Source organism: Saccopteryx bilineata, chromosome 4, assembly GCF_036850765.1.
Source record: "Saccopteryx bilineata isolate mSacBil1 chromosome 4, mSacBil1_pri_phased_curated, whole genome shotgun sequence".
NCBI classification, from domain to species: domain Eukaryota; kingdom Metazoa; phylum Chordata; class Mammalia; order Chiroptera; family Emballonuridae; genus Saccopteryx; species Saccopteryx bilineata.
In genome coordinates, this window is record NC_089493.1 from 20,109,599 (window position 1) to 20,128,449 (window position 18,851).

The 18,851-nt window shown below is 38.8% G+C and overlaps 1 protein-coding gene across 1 annotated transcript in view; it reads left to right on the forward strand.

The window, feature by feature from the left end:
• LOC136335392 (sodium/potassium/calcium exchanger 1-like) overlaps positions 1–18,587 on the forward strand; it is an 81,976-nt gene extending 63,389 nt beyond the window's left edge. Inside the window, exons 5-6 of the mRNA XM_066276668.1 lie at positions 15,305–15,451; positions 18,469–18,587. Coding sequence (XP_066132765.1) covers positions 15,305–15,451; positions 18,469–18,587 — 266 coding nt within the window. The remainder of the gene's footprint in view (positions 1–15,304; positions 15,452–18,468) is intronic.
• The last annotated feature ends 264 nt before the right edge of the window (positions 18,588–18,851 follow it).

Here is an 18,851-nt window from a genome sequence, read left to right on the forward strand (position 1 = left end):
AACAAGAGAAACTCATTTAATGAGACTAAGAATGTATTCATTTCCATATGAAATAAATGAAATTCTATGAATATATCAAAAGATTATGGTGTCACATGAAAAAAAGAAACTCATGAATATTTAAGATTGAGCTCCACAAATTCTAAATTTTGAAATGAATTAGACATATGTAAGCATAAAACTGGTCAAGAATAGAAACAGAAGCAGCTAGACCTAATGAAGAAATAAAACATAATGCAGGAAGAATTTTCGAAGTCACATTTACATAACAAGCTAGCTTTTTTCTTCTTTTTCCCACCATAATTTAAATTGAAATTCCCAGGGTCTACTCAAATTTCCTACACACAGACTTAAGCATGACTCTTGGAGTATGAGTTTATGTGCAAGAGAGGGTAGCCATGCTTTGGTACTTGTACACACTTTGCAAAATACATTGCAGTAATGTTTAAGAACTATTTTTTAATACGACTCACTAAGTCAATTTTGAATAGTTGCACAAAAAAAAGATTGAGAATTACCACTAAGTATCATATCAGCCCTGTAAAGATAAATAATTCTATCAAATTTATAATATAGAAAAAATAGAAAAACATGTAATGAAAAAAATTCTATTTCTATTCCTAGAGCAAGCTAATAACATTAATCCCATTGTCTGAAGAAATTTGTCATTTTTCTAATTATAGCTTTGTAATATACAATTTAATTATTTAGTATTAAATTTATATAATTTTACTCCACAATATAGACACAAATCTAAAATTCCCACTTTTCAATTTATAAAATCCTAATTTTAAAGAACCTCCTTAGAAAACCAAAGGGCAGTCACCTAGCTAAGATTTGAAGACTTCCAATCCATTTTTACCCCTATTTTAATATGTCCTCCTTACTACTATTGGTGTTACTATCAAAATTAAATATTCTCTGCATCCTCCTCATAAAGTTTGAATTCTCTCTACGTGGCCCATACTGATTTAGATCTTCTTTAGTTCACAAGTTTCATCATTGCTTCAAAACATGCTTCCTCATGAAACCTGAGTCAACCACCTGCAGCTTCGTAAATAAACCAGGTTGTTTTTCTCCCCTCCTGGCCACTTTCTCTTCCACATTGTTCTCCATCTCCAGTAATGAGTTTCTCTCCAACCTGTGCTGGGAGAGCTCCTACTTATCCTTAACTTTAGTTACCTGACGCTTCTCAATTTTCTCCTCTGAGAAAACTCTGTGGCTGGAATTCTCTCCTCTCTACTTGCATGGCCCCCTCCAAGCCTATTCTACTATTTAACAAGATAACCTACATAGTATAATTATTGATTGCTTTGTTTCTCACCATCACTAAACTGAGTAGCTCAAGGACAAGGATTCTAATGTGTCCCCAACATATAGCACATTGTGCACATCATGTATCTTATTGAATCAGTAGAAAAAAAGAAGGAAAGAAGCAGAGGGGCTAAAGAGATGAATTGAATGGGAAGAGCCTATATGGAATGTAGGACACAGATCCCGAAAGCACACAATGTACAGACCAGGGGTAACAAGTGGGACAATCCCAGGGTTGCTGGTGAATATGTATAATGTATATATTATATCATTAACTTTATAATGTATAAATAATATTGTTTAATTAATTTATTTATCTGTTTATTTATGTAAGCAGGTAGGTAGGTAGGTATGTATGTAGTAGGTAAGTAAAGGTCAAATCCTTTCAGCTACCTATAGGAGGGCTTCTGATTTAGTGATATCCATTCCTTCCTTTTTCATTCAACCAATGGGTATTTAACATCTATTTATTTTATGAACCCAGAAATATCTTCTTCATACAATGACATGTCATTGCCATAAAGTAGCTCGAGTTCAAGTGAGGATAAAATGATCATGAAAACACCACAAGAGCCAAGATGTGCAGGTGATGTTTACTATTAGAGCACTGCGCAAAGGAGTCTTAACTTGGAGAGGACAAAGGGCATTGATGGTTTTCCAGGTAAGCTGGAGTAAGGATGTTAGGAAAAAAGAGAAAGAATATTCCAGTTTGAAACTTTAGTATAAAGGCACAGGATCACTGGGAGATAGAGGACTGGATTTGGCATATACACAGGTTGTAGAAGGGCCACTTCATGGAGAACTTTCTCAGTTACATTAACAACTTGGAAAGGCTTTTCTTTTGACATCCTACAGAGGTAGTGTGATCACTCAGCCAAGTTTGCCTACCACAGCCATGGCCCATACCTGCCATCCCGTGTTAAATATTACTATTTGTCCCTTTTTCTACAAAACATGTCACAGTTTTGATATCAGAGGTGATGAGTATCCATTAAATAATTTTAAATAAAGTATAACAACTCTATTTCTGGATAGAACATTTTAGTTTGTAGTATGAAGAATGTATTTGAGAGAACAATAGACTCCAGAAGTCCATTAAGGAATATGATATAATAAAACAGTGACTTTCAACCAGTGTGCCATAGGGAGCTGCCAGAATTTTTGAAACATACAGTATGTAACTATCTAGTTAGGTGCACCGACCTCTTTTTCATTGGACTGTCAAATTAAAAAATGACAACAGCTAACACAACAATAGCTACTGGCGTGAATGAATAAAAAGTCTACCTATTGGGGGGGTCAGAAATGAAAAAAAAACATTTTTGGTGTGGTGCAGAGTTTTGGTAATTAGTTTATTTGTGCCATGAGATGCAAAAGGTAGAACATTTCTGCAGTAGAACATTATAGTCACATTGTGAAGCATTTGAGAGAACAAAAGGACAACTGAAGTCCACTAAGAGATGGCAAGGGACTGAAACCATGCAATAGCAATACAGTTAGAGAGAGAGAAACCACCTTAGGCGATATTTAGGAGGGAAGGTCAGAGTGCACATATAAAGGGAGGAAAGAGGGGAGCAGTAAATGCTCTTGGATAAATATGAGTAGCTATACTAATAGGAAACACAAGAGCAGGCAGAAAAGGAAGACAGAAAAAAGGTAGAAACCTTAGAACAAAAACAAGTGGTGATGTTCGGGATATTGATAAAAAGCATTGAATACAACTCTGGTCCAGCAAAGCAAGGCAGCTATAACATCACAGGTAGAGGACAGAAAGATGCAGGATGCTTAGGTGAACTGAGTGGACTGTGGCTGAGTGGTGGTATGAGAAAGGACAGGGGAAATAAAAGAATCACAGAAAATGACCCAGATACTGAAAGTTATAGATGATGGACCATCCTCCTTTTGGAGTATATTCCTTAAAAAATGGGGGAATCAGCAGAAATTTCTGAAGTAGGCCACATGTAAAGATCAGTTTAGTATTTTGCATACCCCATTATTACATTGGCACAATGAGAAAGTCAGTATTTTGTAGGAGGCTGTATGTAAAACACCCCTTGGAGGAGAAACCTGTCTCCTACCTCCATTATACCAAGGCTTATTTACTCTAAAGAGAGAATCAGGCCCTGTTATAATATAATCTATATGCAATACTTTATGTTTTATCATGTATGTATGGTCTATTCGCCAAATCAGCTACCAAGAAATTCAGCTCCTAAGATCTTAAAAGGTCAAGATCTTGGAAATATCAAGAGTTTCAGATCTTAAAAACAGTAGTATAGTGAGGGGTTAAAAGAAATAGGTTCAAAGATATATTTGACCTTGGATTCTGACCAAGTTGGGATTGTAGAAAAGTATGGGAAGGTACCACTTGTTGGGCAAATAAGTTTGTAAAATTTGTGTTATTTGGTTTTTGCTCATTTTTATTGTTAAAAATGGTGCTGCCTACGTGGGACGGCTGATTATCTTCCTGCTTGGGAAGGGGCTTGATTATGCTAATGTGGGCTGGAAAAGGAACTTTCGCAATGAAAAGTTTTAAAAAGAGAATCTGGGAGGCCATGTTGGAGAAGATCACGCTGTTCCAGGGCGGAGAGTCACGTGGTGGCAGAGGCGGCAGATAGCATGATGGTGGGGAGTTGAAGGGAAAGCCAGTTTGTGCAGAGTTTGTGCAGAGAGAGAGGAGATGGGGAACAGAAGTGAATAAGGTTTATAGGGCCTTTGATTCTAGGAAAAACTGGATGTGTCAGAAGCTTTATGAGCGCTGAATGAGTGGGTTTTGGTGCCCATTGTGTTTTTTACTTGTTGGCAGGTACGAGTCTAGAATAAAGGATGGCCTACCAGTTCTTGGCTCCGCTGATTCATTACTGTCTGTTCGAATTAAATGGAAACCTTCATGTGAATGGCCACGATGGCGGCCACTAGCCATGCACTACTGTACAAAGATTTTGTTCCAGGCTAGGAGTGTCAGTCACCTCTTTACCCAGAAAGGGTAAAAATGGCCATGAGTAGAGGGTAGTGAGGAAGACATGCTGCTGAAGCTTGGCAACATTCGGTAAGAGTCCATACAGAAAGATTCAGCCAGCTTACGGGTAACCCCTTCTTCCTAAAAGGTGCTTGATAACCCCAATGAGTTCGTCATTTCTATCCTAAAAATAATGCGATTGATTTTTACTAGATATATCAGAATTTATATTATCAAAGTACAACCCGACCCTTTATAGAGGTGTGTGGCCAAATCAGAAAAAGGGATATATTTGTTATTTCAAAAGACATGAGGTTTTTCCCTTTGATTTGCTGCTCACAACATATCTACCCATAAACACTGCACTCCCATAAGGCTCACACAGCAGGCGTGCCTTGAGACTTCACAGGAAAAAATGACAAGGAACAAACCAACAAACTTTTCTTGTCTGGCATTTAACAGTGTGAATATTACACCAACTAAAGCAGACTTTCTATTGAAGCATTTGTGGTTCTAGGAGTCTGGAAGGCATTATCCTTTCTACTATATGGAGTCAGAAAAATAAAAAGAAATGTTTCTTTCTTTTTAAAATAAGAGAACACAGTTAACCTGAAAGCAAGAGTCAACTGAATAGTTAGAACCATGATAGAAAATATAAAGTGATATTTTTTAAGTAAAACTAGTTAAACCATTAAATGTACTACTGTCCAAGGGCACACACCAGTCACTGACAGAGCAAAGACAACCGAATACATGTTCTTTTCATTCTACATTCCATCCAATTTTAAGACAAATTGAAACTGTGAGCCAAGTCACATTGAGCATTTCAAGGAGTAAGACTTTCATCATGTCCGCAGAAAGGTAATTTCAATCTAATAAATTTTGTTAGATAGGGAATTCTAGGTTGGAAGCATTTCAAAAAGCATTGGTAGGGAGTGAAATACAACATAGTTAAAAATGTTTCCCATTAACCCATTTTTATTTAATATAGTCTCATCATTTCTAGTTATGTTCCTCTGGACCACCTGAAAGCACTGTGTCTTACTTGAGGTTTACCTCTTTTCAATGACTTGAATTCGTTTCATAAAAATCTAAGGGAGGGTAAGACCTTTCTTACTATGTTAGCATATTTAACCTCTGGGGAATATCTGCTTTTACATAATTATGCACAGACATCGTAATTATACAAATATTTTATGCCTGCAGGGGGTAAAATGAATCTCTCTCATGAATATTCAACAATGGTATGTCTTCTAGTAAGACACACTCCTGGTGTGTGTGTGTGTGTGTGTGTGTGTGTGTGTGTGTGTAAACTAAATACCAGTAGGTCTATATATCTTCTCTTTCATGCTTTGTTTGCATAAAAATAATGAGAGTCAGAGGCTGCCAATGCAGACATTTATTTTCCTAGGTACCACAATATTCTAATACCTACATCCACACGATCCAATAGCATTTTTTAAGATTTGCATCTTTGATATCATATGAGTTTTTTCACCTAACTAATTATAGATGCACAAAACATAATGATACATGTTAAAGACTTGACTTCAAATTGTGGTGGAAAGGAGCTAGACAGGGAAGGGTGTGTTCATTCTCCTTGTGGCATGACTTTTTACAAGACAATTTTCTCAGATTTCACACTGTAATTGTAAAGGGAAAGGCAGGTGAGCAACCTCTGGGAATAAATTTGAAAAAGTTCTTTAAAGTGAGCCATTTCCCTTACATAGTAAATAGCATTGTCCATATAGAGTTGGCATCTATTCATTTATACATTCAATACACGTTTTAAGCAATCAGTCTGACAAGAAGTGTTCTAGGATCTGAGAATAAAGTCGAATCAAAATGTAAAACAGTTCCTGTTATAATACAATTTATATTCTAGAGGAAGGGAGACATAATAAACATACAAATGAATGAAAATATGGATAAATAAATGAAACTATTAAATAGTGGTGATAATACTTAAAAATACTATAAAGTACTCTATAGTACTATAAAGGTTATAATAATTTTAGAAAACCATTAATCTGACATATTAATATACTTGTCACAGATATATGTGTGTTTGTGTGTAGGGTTTTTTATAGATTACACAAGTGCATTCTTTTTATTTTATTCTTACAATAATAGCACAAAATGCTTAGAACAGTTACTGTCACATTAAAGACTAGAAAAAAAGAGGGCTAAAAGAATATAAATCATTTACTTCAAAATCAGCTAGTATATAGCAAAATTGTGAATTTAATCAATAGTGCTGATGCTAGCTTCAGGAGAAACACTACATGAACCATCACCTTAGGTGGTACTTCCATCATCCACTCATTTCATTGTGATTCTCAAAAGTGACCTGGTGAAAGACAAGGTATGATTGAAGAATAAAGGTGTAATTGGAAGTTTCTGTAGTAAATATTAACATGTAAAAGAGACTTAACCACAGCAACAAAACTGTAGACAGCTAAATGAAGGCTGAGTTGGGTAAATAGAAAAAACAAATAGATCTAGAAAGGAAATAATATTCTCTCTAAACTAGAGAAAGGGTCCAATATATATCATTTCTCCTCTTCTACCAACTTCAAATGAATACATGACAAACATAAAAAACTGGGTGCTTTGGTGACAGGCAGAAGAAAAGTGTAACATTAAGAAATTAGTGAAAGCCTGAATTTAAGGCTCCCTTCCAGATTAGTCCAATCAAATGGTGCACATAGAATGGGAGACCTGTCTAGGAATAAAGTACATTTCCCTTGACATTGTATGTGTATGTATGTATGTATGTATGTATGTGTGTATGTTTTCTTCTGGGGAAAGAGTAAGAAATAGGATTTCAAAGAGGGGAAATAAGGGCTCATTAAAGTGCTTTAAATGATCACAAAGGGTTAATACAAAAAAAGGTCCTCAAAATGCACCGTCTGGAAAATCTAAAGTTTTTTTTTTAACACACGGCAGTCATGGAAATGTTTTTACAGATTTCTTTGGGTTCGTTGCTCTCTAGACTGTGCCAGGGAAAATGGGGACCACGGATTCACATGAAGATGAATGACTTTCTTTCCCCATGGTCCTGACCTCCAAGATCAGCAGAAAAAGGGGTGATATGTATAAATATTGATGTGCGTCTGCTCTTCCTGAGTGTCTTATAAGCTAAAACCATCACATGGGCTACCATCCTGGAGATAAACTAGAGGAAGCTCTGAGATCAAATGATCAAATGATCAATTCTAACACAATCGTTGTGGTCCCAGCTGTGACTCTGGCCCACAGACTTCCCTGTCCACTTGGATGCTCTTGCTGGGAGGTGATTATAACTACAAAGATTGTACAATAAGAGTGAGCTTCTACCTCCTGATTCTTTTTTTCCCCCCAAGAACAATGCCATTACTTAAACAGCCACCTTGAAAATGACAGCCCTTGTTCTAGCAGTTCTGGGAAAGAAATTCTCTTAGATATCTTAATCTTAGCATACTTTTTATCCTTGCTCATGAAAAATACTTTAAGGTTACAAATAGCTTTAAAATAGTTCTCCCACAAGGTCTTTGTAGATATTCAAATCCTTTTAAATTTGAAACCACCCTGAAAAAACATGCAGAAATATATGAACTAGATGGCTCACTGGAATAATCCTTTTCCATCTCTACAAGCACAGGTTTTTACAAGAACAATGATTGATAATGGAATATTAAATCTGTCTGTCTACAATCAGTTAGCTTTTAAGAAGCCCAGAGAGAAAAAAATACTTACAACAAGAACTTAGACTACTAAATCTAAGGGCTTTAAATAAGATTATTTTTGTGTGTGTTGAATAGTGGTAAGGTTAAGCCTTTAAAAGGTCATAAGATTCTTTTTAATTTAATAGTTTTATTCACATTCTATTGACATTTTTACAGTCTCAAATATTGAATATTTCTGAGTGAAATCTTAAAAATCACAGGAGAGTGAGCTGGCAATTAGTATTCTGGAAAGTGAGTTGAACAATTAAGGTTGACAAACTTGATTTAGATAAACTTTTAAAACATTAAATTTTAAGTATACATTGTAAAGAATTCAAGAGGTACAACAAAAGCTAATCATCCCAGCCACCCTGTCATCAGTCCTTACACTTGACCTCCCCATTAAAATATAAAAGGCTAATTAATACTCTAGGCAAGAACTATCTTATTCTTTTTAATCAAGTATAGAGTATTCTTACTTGAAATCAATAGTAAAAACACTGAACCATCAAAATGCCTTTGAGAAACAAACCCCACATTACAAATTCTAAAGCTATAGGCAGCCAAGAAGTCCAGCCATTTGGACATTTTAGATACAGGGGTCCCCAAACTTTTTACACAAGGGGTCAGTTCACTGTCCCTCAGACCGTTGGAGGGCTACCACATACAGTCCTCCTCTCACTGACCAACAATGAAAGAGGTGCCCCTTCCGGAAGTGCAGTGGGGGCCAGATAAATGGCTTCCGGGGGCCGCATACAGCCCACGGACCATAGTTTGGGGATGCCTGTTAGGCCTTGAAATCAACTTTAGGAATCTGATTGTAAGTGACTATGATCTGAATAAAATCCTTCATCTTGGGCTAGAGCAGTGGTTCTCAACCTTTCTAATGCCGTGACCCTGCAATACAGTTCCTCATGTTGTGGTGACCCCAAACCAAAAAATAATTTTGGTGGCTACTTCATAACTGTAATTTTGCTACAGTTATGATTCGGAATGAAAATACCTGATATGCATTATGTATTTTCAGATGGCTTTAGGCGACCCTGCCGGAGTTGCAACCCACAGGTTGAGAACCGCTGGGCTAGAGAAAGATAAACTGAGTAGAAGACCATGGCCTACAAGCCACCCTGTGTTAAGACAAAACACAGTAGAACAAGTAGACCCAACACTAAACAATCACTAAAAGAAAGTAAGTTTTCAAAAACAGAAGACATTTTTCTTCTCTAGTCACTGTATTGATCTAAGACATTAGTGAGAGGTGTCTCTGTCTGGTCAGGTTGCTATAACAAAGTACTATAGACTGGAGAGCTTTATAAACAGCAAACATTTATTTCTCACAGTTCTAGATGTTGGGAAACCCAGGATCATAGCTCTTGCACTGTCATTTGAGGGCTCTCTTCCATGTTGCAGATTTCCCATTGTATCCTCTTGTGGCAGAAGGGAGTTAGGGGTCTTTCTGGAGCCTCTTGAATAAGGTACTAAACCCATCATCCAAAGCTCCACCATCATGATCTAAGCACCTCTCAAGTGCCCCACCTACTGAGACCATCAGCTTTGGGAATTAGAATATCAGTCAACACATGAATTTGAAGCCAACAAAGATGAATACAGAAAAAGGGTTTCAGGTACTTCTGTGATGGGTTCTGTACAGAAGGGGATCACACCTACTCTTATTTCAGTGAGGAATACACTTGACTGAGACTGCATTAAGTAATTACATGAACTATACTGTGTCTCAAGAGGACTTGGGTTGCATCCTTAGTTTTTAGTTGCTATATGACCTTAAGCAAGTTAATTGTGTGTTTCTGAATCTTAGTTTCCTCACCTGTATAATGATAGATGATAGTAAAGATATACCTCAGAGAAGTATCAAGGTATCTGAGGTACAGACCACACTAGTGGCCCATTTCACTTCATCACATAAGAAATCAAATAGGCATGTTTACAGCCAAGAGAAGAGCTTTCCTTGTCTCTGTTGTGACAAACTTCTGCACAACAGTGCATAAATAGCATGGCATGTGCACCTTCTGAGAGCCTTCTTTACAAAACCCTGGTGCATGCTGTTTGTCCTTTTCTTGCTTCTCCCTCTTCTCCACTTTGCTGCTTGGTCAGTGGAAGATATAGTCCTGAACTGTAAATATGAAGTCCACCACCTAGGGAAGGTAAAGTGATGATCTAGAAATCTGGGTCCCAGAGGACTTTGTGGAACAGAAATATTGTACTAGCTGATGTAGACTAAATGTGTCCCTCCCAAATTTATATGTTGAAACCTAATCCCCAATGTGAGGCTATTTGAAGGGAGGAGGTCTTTGGGAGTTGATTAGCTCTTGAGACATGGAATTTGTGTCTTTATAAAAGTGACCAGAGAGATCCCTCCTTTTTACCATGTGAGGACACAGCAAAAAGATGGCCATCTAAGACTAGGAAGTGGTCACTCACCAGACACTGAATTTTCTGGTGACTTGATCTCAGTCTTTCCAGTTCCCAGGAATGAGAAATACGTTTCTTGTTTCTAAATCATCCTATCTAGACTATTCTGTTCCAGCAGCCTACATGGACTAAGAGACCAGCCCTAAGTTATGTACATTTGTTTTGCATTTATGTGAGAGAGAAGTAATTGTCTTATTTACATCATGGTAATTTGTGTTTTCCATCCATTTCAAGAAAAAATAATTCTTTAATATGTATAATTTAACACTTGTAAGTGGAGTGCTCATATAATGAAACCAAAAATACATCGAGTTTCCTTATTGGGAGTTACAAAGAGGTAGACATCAAGGACTCAGATATTGCAGGCAGAGAAACCGGTGACTTATTATGCACATTATGCACTAGCAAACCATTATTTTTTACATGATTAACTATCCTTGCTGTAAGGCCAGTAGCCACAGCCACCATCACAGCCGCCTGGCCTGTGCAGGTTTCCATTTGATTCGGGTAGATGGTAATGAAGCAACAGAGCCAAGAAAGGGTGGTCTATTTCCCTTTATTCTAGGCTTGTACCGGCCAACAAGTAAGAACAAACACATGGGCACCAAAACCCATTCTTTCTGTTTTTTTTCCTAGAATCAAAGGTCTCACCAGCCTTATTCACTTTTGTTCCCCATCGCCTTCTCTCTGCAGGCCTCCATCTTGGCTGCCTGCCTCCTCTGCCACCCATGTGGCCTCTCTCTCCTCCCTGCAATGTGGTCTCTCCTCCTCTCTAAAATGGCCTCCTAGCTCCTCCTTTTAAAACTTTTCCCCAGGACAGCCCCTCCTCTAGCACCCATTAGCATAACCAAACCCCTTCCCAAGTATGCAGGTACTCAGCTACTCCCTATGGGCAAAACCATCTTTAACAATAAAAGTGAGCATAAAAATCACATTAAACTTATTTGCCCAACACTGCAAAGGAGAAGATAAGGTAACTAGCCAAGGCTGTGACATTAGAGTAAGTGATGGGAAAAATTAGTAAGAGTTGATGTGAGTTTACTGCTACTTGCCACCACATGAGACATAGAAACACTGACTTGAGCCAGCCAGTCTGCAAAAGGGAACAGAATTGTACGTACGTATTTGACCTCCAATCTGAGTTAACTGAGAATCCATTAATTTGGAGCCTCCTGGTATTGTAAAGGTCAGTTTCATTGTCAACCAAAGCTGAAACAGTTTCAACAGAGTACCTTGAAGAAGTAGATTGAACAGAAGATAAAAGTTCTTCTGTGGCCCCCAATGTTTCAAGCATTTTCCATTAAGAATTCTTCGCCAGACGATGGAAGCCAGCTCCATTGCAAAGATTAGATTGAGGAAATTGCCGTACCACCTAAATCCATGATGGCAGATAGAATAACAGCCATTAGGGCTAGTCACCTTTAAATGCACATAGTAGGATTTCTCTTCTCCATTCTTTCTGAAGCTAAATGTGGACAGATAGCTTTCTGTGGTCAGTGAAATGTGAGTGGAATTGACATGTCATTTCCTGACAAAAGCATTAAAACCATCCAATGGCTCAGCATAATTCCTTCTTCCTTCTTTAATGAACCTGGGAGCATGTATTAACAATAAACTCTGCCAGCCCGTGGCCCTGAGCGACTACTGTGGTAAGAGGTTTCTGCCAAACCTTTGTTTTTCTAAATTGCTGAGACTTTAGGGTTATTTGTTCCTGCCTTATGCCGAATGATATAGAGATCTTCAAAGAAGATTACATAAAGATGAAGGGGAATGAGCAAAGCTCAGATGCTAGAAAATCATATTAAAAACTATGTACAGACATGGTTTGGCTCTGGTTAATGTGAAAACATAAGTTGGATTTTTTTCCCCCAAGGAAACCAATATAAACCTTAAAAAATTCTTCCAATGTTCCATTCCTAACACTACCACTGGTCCCTCTAACCTGCATAATCAGAAAGCAGGTTATGAGAACCTATGTAGTTTCTGAGAGAGACAAAATGTTTAATGCCCACTGCATGTATAGTCAGGAAGAAAGAGACATAATAAAGAACTTCCAAGAAGACAGGGCCAGGGACCAAAAAGATATTTTTCTGGGAAGCAGAATGAGGGTCTTCCAGATAGGCTTACAAATCTACCACAAGAAAAAGAGGCAGCTCTTACTTTGGTCCAGTAATAATGTTTCAACAAGTTAAGATCAAATCTAGGAACATTAACTTTGCTGTATGCTTCAGAACTTTAAAATGTAGCAGCTCCATTATTATTTAGAAAGAATTTCCACATGCAACTTATATTCAGTAAGAAATATTTATAGACATTCAGAACCATTAGGCTCTGACGCCAAATACAGTCTCCACAAGACCCCATATCCTACACCCCAGGAAGGAGTGAACCTGGTCACGGCCCAGCCATCTCAGAGCGGCATTTCTGACTCCAGGATTCAATCATGCTAGTAATTCCCTTTCAGAAATGCACTCATAAGCAACTCTTCGTTCTTTTGGCATCTCACAAAAAAAATGGAAAAATTCTCCTTCCGACTAGTAGAACAAAGCAAATCATTACGTACTTTCAACTTTATATCCTTAAACAAATACTTGGGAGATGGGAGGGAGATTTCCTGCTGTGCACTCAACCTAGTAGATACAACGCAGCTGAAATGCTCAGCTAAAATACGCTTAAGCATCATATAATTTTTGTGGTTTACAGACAAGCATTTATTTGTTAATCCTGCCTTTGGCTATAGTTTTGTTCATTTAGTCTGAGCTTAATCCGAGGACATGGGTCTGGCTCAGGTCAGCTCCAAGAATCTTTCTCTTGTTCCTCAGACTAAGGCTAACCAAGTGCATCTTCAGAAAGGCAGGAACACAAAAGGACAAGACCAAATGTACCAGTCTATTTCAAGCCTCAACTCAACCTTCATTTGCTAACATCCCATCAAATAAGTCGCACAACCAAGGCTGACATCAACTACATACTTTGGTCACGGAGGTCCAAAGGAAATGAATGTTTCTGAACAATTAATTGATCCAATATAAAATAGACACCAAGGACTCCCAGCTGCCACTCACTTTTCTTCAAGAAGATAAATTGGGGCCCATTAAAAGCTTTGCAGAGGCCCCTCTGATTCTAGATACTAAGCTCCAATATTTTCTTCACTCATCCACCACCCCCACCACCACTGTACATGGAGAAGTCACCGGATCCAAAGGAAAGTGAGACTGCTGAGAGCTCAGGGAGTCCATCACAATGAAAGTGAAAAAAGACAGGCCAGCAGATGTTGTGTATGCCTGTTGTGTATGAGGCTCCAGAGGTATGGAGAAATAAAACTGAAAAGATACAGGATGAAGTGACCACCCACCACTCCTGAACGAATACAGGCCGGTAGTCAGAATTAGATGAACATTCTTTATTGCTACGGCTTAGACTGTTCTGACACATGTTAATGAAGTAATTCCGAGAGGCTGGAAGGCATTTGTTGGCAGAGCGCACCCCCTTATTTAAGTACTTACTACACAAACTAGATCTTCAGATTTACAGACTCAGCACTTGGTGGGTTTAATGCAAAGTTCTTAGTTACTGGTTCTCTTTAGCCCACTGTTTTCTGCAAACCGCCCCTGTCGCCTCCTCTGTTTGCTATGAGAATTCTGGTGACCATGATCTCTCCTGTTCGCTTTACTAATGCTCTTTGAAGTGACATCCAGATGTTTCTCTGCCTGCCCTTCCTTTTAGCTCAACCAAACTGTTTCTTCCTTCAAAGCCAAAACTTCCACAGAAAGCTAAGCAACCATTACTAAGCATCTAGAGAATGGTATGTGTTCTGTGCTGTAAAATTTGGGGAAGGAAGTTTAATAGAAACTAAAGGCCTTTCAACTCAAAATGTCCTGTTCAGTTAACTATTCACTGGTAATGTTTCCTTTTGGACTACAAGCAATAATGCTGAACCAAACTCACTCTAATTTCAGTGAAATCTTCAGTTATAGGAACTCAAACTACCCACGCTTAATTAGAATTTAGGCTAAACCTATAAATCACGTGGCTAAGATCATAGACTTGTGTCAAAAACTTTTTCTAAGTCATAGTCCAGTGGGAAGCTTACAGTCAGAACAAACTATATTCACATCTTAATCAACTTCTGGGATATGTTCCTATAAGCAGGAGCTTAAAGGATTCAGCTCCAAACAATTGTTGTAAGAGATCTATTTCCATACAAATGCATTTCCAATATTATATATTGGAATTATTTTTCTCAAATATTATGAAGTTGGGTATATTCCCAAGAATAATTCTTCCTAGTTACTGTATATGTACACTTATTAGTAACTTTCTCCCAAGGTTCATTGCTAGGGAATATGGCTTTATAAGGCTAATGGATTTCCACGCCATCAATGATGCTCTTTTCTATTTATTTCTGCCACCCGCTCATTCAAGGTGCTGACAGCTCTCCAACCAACAACGAGCATGCTACTTACTCCTCCTTGAAAACTTTTATGCTGCCTTGACACTCTATAGCACACAACGCTTTCTCGGCCATTATGAGTCATATATGTTCATGAGATCAGGTAATGGCAAAAAGAGACCCTACAGCAGAGTGAAGTTCTGTAGTACATTGACAGTGACTCCAATGCAGAAATACAGAGCACTTATATGTGATGGCTCCTACTCTCCTGGCTTAAAGGCTTTGAAAAGAATACATGTTATAATAAGACTATTTAACATCAAAATGAGAAATATACAGGTATATACATGTATAGGTATATAATTTTTGTGTGCATATGTGTGTATATAGGTATCTCCCATATACTATTTCCAAATTAACAATATACCCAATAACTTCTCTCCAGGGCAGTGGTAATTGAGGTGTGGTCTGTCATCAAGGCCCATCTGTTCTATTAAACAGTGAAATTCATCATCATTGTAAGTGCCTCCCTTTCCCCGCCCGTGTGCACCACCCGAGTTCTCTGTGTCCCACCTGTCACTCCAGACACTGAGCCCAAGGCTCAGTTTCAGGACACCTTCCATCCAGCTTCGCATGAGATGTCTGGAGGTACTTCCCACCCACACAATAAGGCTCTCACTTTTTTCTTTGACTCCACAGAGTGGGAGATGTGGCAAGCACCTGGAAGACATGAATGAGCAAGCCAGGAGTGTAGGAAAGTCAACACCTTTGAAGCTACTGCTGACCAATGAAGATGAAACCATTGGATAAATGTTTTCCTTTCCTGTTCTCCATGCAAACAGTTTTGAAGTACCTTTCATAAGATTTCAGGAGGTCCTGCAGAATCTGACACCTGTCCCATACAACAGTGATCAACTCAAAAAACACATCCTTATATTGGCTTACCTTTCTCCCCTACCTCATCTTCTCACCCCTGTTCCCCAAAATGCCTTCCTAAATGAACTGTCTGCAGGGAAGCTTTTGTCCCGGGCATTGCTCTCAGGAGAGCATTGGCTAAGAAGTAAGCTTTTGTTATAATACCAAATGTTGAAGAAAGACCTAATAATACTAACCGTATTATACTTACCCGGCAGTGGTATAAACACTTTAGGATGGTTTTCAAATATGAAGAGATCCAACAAAACCAATGTTTTTTAGTCTCTTCTGTAAAGCACTTAATTCAATTAGATTATTTTCACTGTCAAAAATGTTTATTTTGCAGCAGATATTCTGTAGCAATTTGGTAATATTTTATTTGGAATTGAAACTTTTTCTAGAAAAGTGCATTTGTAATGTTACACAGAGTCTTAAGGGAATACGACTCCAGCAACATTTACCCATTTTCTGTTCTAACAACCCCATATGGAGCCTTGGGCAGCAGCTGAGCTCAGCCGTAGGATGATGATTGACCTCCATGCAACTCAGTGGGGCTGTGTGGCTACGTTCTGCCCAACAAGATGGAAGCAGAAGAGTACAGGACTTCCAGAAGTTCTCCTTAAGGGGATACGGGTTTCTCAGAATTATTTGCCTTTCTTCTCCAAAAAATGGCTGTGATGACTGGGTGTCCAGCAGCAGTCTGAATGGTGAGGGGACGCTGAAAAAGGAAACCAAGTGAAGGACATGCAGGAGGAGGTCAGCTCTGAATTACCTACTTTCCAGCTTCAGTTACATAAAAAGATAGGGCACTGTATTCCCTTGAGTAACCATTATTTGGGGTCTGTCTCTCAGACACAGCCAAGAGTAATCCTGACTTCTAAAACTGAACATACGGACATTATAGAACTGTTCATTAAGGCAATGGTTGTCATTAACAGTGACACGTTCCAAGGAACATTTGGAAATTGACAATCACACCTTTGATTGTCCTAACTTGACTGTTGTTACTGGTGTCTTGTAAGTAGAGGCCAGAGACGATGCTAAGTCCCTATGGCACACAGAATGCTCCATACAACAGAGAACTGCCTTGCCCAAAATGTCAAAGTATACCCTTTAAGCCTATTCATCCCCTCCTCTCAGTATGAATGGATTAGTCTCTACAAGAAGTTGCCTGTGTAGTCTTAAAATAAACCCATGTTGCTTTTTTTGTTGTTGTTCATCTCCTTTGTTCTTAGTCTGACTGGTGTCACTTTTTTCTCCTCAGTATAGCAGGATTTCATGTTTCCGATGCCAAAAGAACATTCTCCTGACATTTTTTTTTTTTTTTTTCATTTTTCTTAAGCTGGAAACAGGGAGAGACAGTCAGACAGACTCCCGCATGCGCCCGACCGGGATCCACCCGGCACGCCCACCAGGGGCGGTGCTCTGCCCCCCAGGGGGCGATGCTCTGCCCATCCTGGGCGTCGCCATATTGCGACCAGAGCCACTCTAGCGCCTGAGGCAGAGGCCACAGAGCCATGCCCAGCGCCCGGGCCATCTTTGCTCCAATGGAGCCTTGGCTGCGGGAGGGGAAGAGAGAGACAGAGAGGAAAGTGCGGTGGAGGGGTGGAGAAGCAAATGGGCGCTTCTCCTATGTGCCCTGGCCGGGAATCGAACCTGGGTCCTCCGCACGCTAGGCCGACGCTCTACCACTGATCCTGACATTTTTTTTTAAAACTTTAGATACATCTCGATGACAAACAACAGAGCAAAGTTAAAAGTCGATTTTAGAGCAACTGGATAAAATGCCATGTATAACCCGAATCCACCCACTTTATTGTTTTCTTTCTATAGCTGAAGACATCTGCCACCACGGAGGTGATGCAACACCTATTCAATTGTTCTCCCTGCACTTCATTAAGCCTTAAAAATATTGTCTGTTTACTTTATTAAAAAATAGAAAATAATCATAAAACATTTAGAAATCATTATTATTGAGGAAAGAGAAGAAAATTACCACCATTCATAATTCCAGAAAAACTATTAACTCCACAATTCATATGCTTCCAGATCTTTTTTCTCTAGGCACATATATTACCACATAAATGGAACCATATCTACCTATTGTTTATAACCAGCCCCCTTTCCTCACATTGAGAAATATCTGCCTTTTTGTTTCAACAATTATCCATCTGTTTTTCAAAAGCCCAGAGCCTCTTCCCCCTTTTAAAAGGGAAAAACAACTTGTCACATTTCTAAATGACAGAGCTACACACAGATTTATTTTGTTTAGAGGATTCTTTCCTAAAAGCACAGACAATTTTCCTCATACAATAAGCAAGCAAGGCCATTGTTCCTATATTGTATGTAGCACCGTCTGTTGCTTTGGAAATTACACAATCTATCCATCGATCTCCCTCAAACACACACTCCCTAACACATGCGCCCTCCCGATATACGCACATTAACTTTTTAGATAGAAAACTATTTTAGGTTTTACACTTACTATGTTTCCCACTGAAGCCTGTGAAAAGATATACCTTAAAATATATAAGCAAAGCCTCAAATAGAGAAAGAACCTCCCAGTTTACTTCTAATTCAAAGAATAAATTGAAGGCTGTTAAAAGAGATGGCTTAGGACAATTGGAGGCAAACTCATTAGTCAACAGAGTTAAGTATCAACGGTACAACGACTGAAATTTCTTTTGAGAACCAAATTTTTTAAACTTAAACTATATAGCTACCTATACATTGTTATTAACTTACTTAAGGTACTCCTAAACTGGCCTTTGCTAAAAACGTCCTCAATCTGATTGAGCTGCACGAGCCATGGTTTGCCGACTACTGGCTTAAGAGAACAGCCGCCTTGCCCGCAGAGATGGGAGGCTAGGGGATAATTGGCACTTACAAACACTGACAAGTTTCTTTTTAAAAAAATCATAAGGTTCAAAATCTGTAATTTTGTAAATTAACATCATGTTCCAAAATATTTTGCATGAACTCCCCAGGGGAGGAGGACTTCAGCGGGTCTGCTGGGCTGCAGAGCCCGGGAGAGGCAGCCGGGTTCCTTGCTGGGCTGCGTGCGAGAGGTGCTACACCTGTGTGCTCAGGCCTTACAGAAGAGGACTTGGGTGGGCCTTCCTAAAAGCTCACC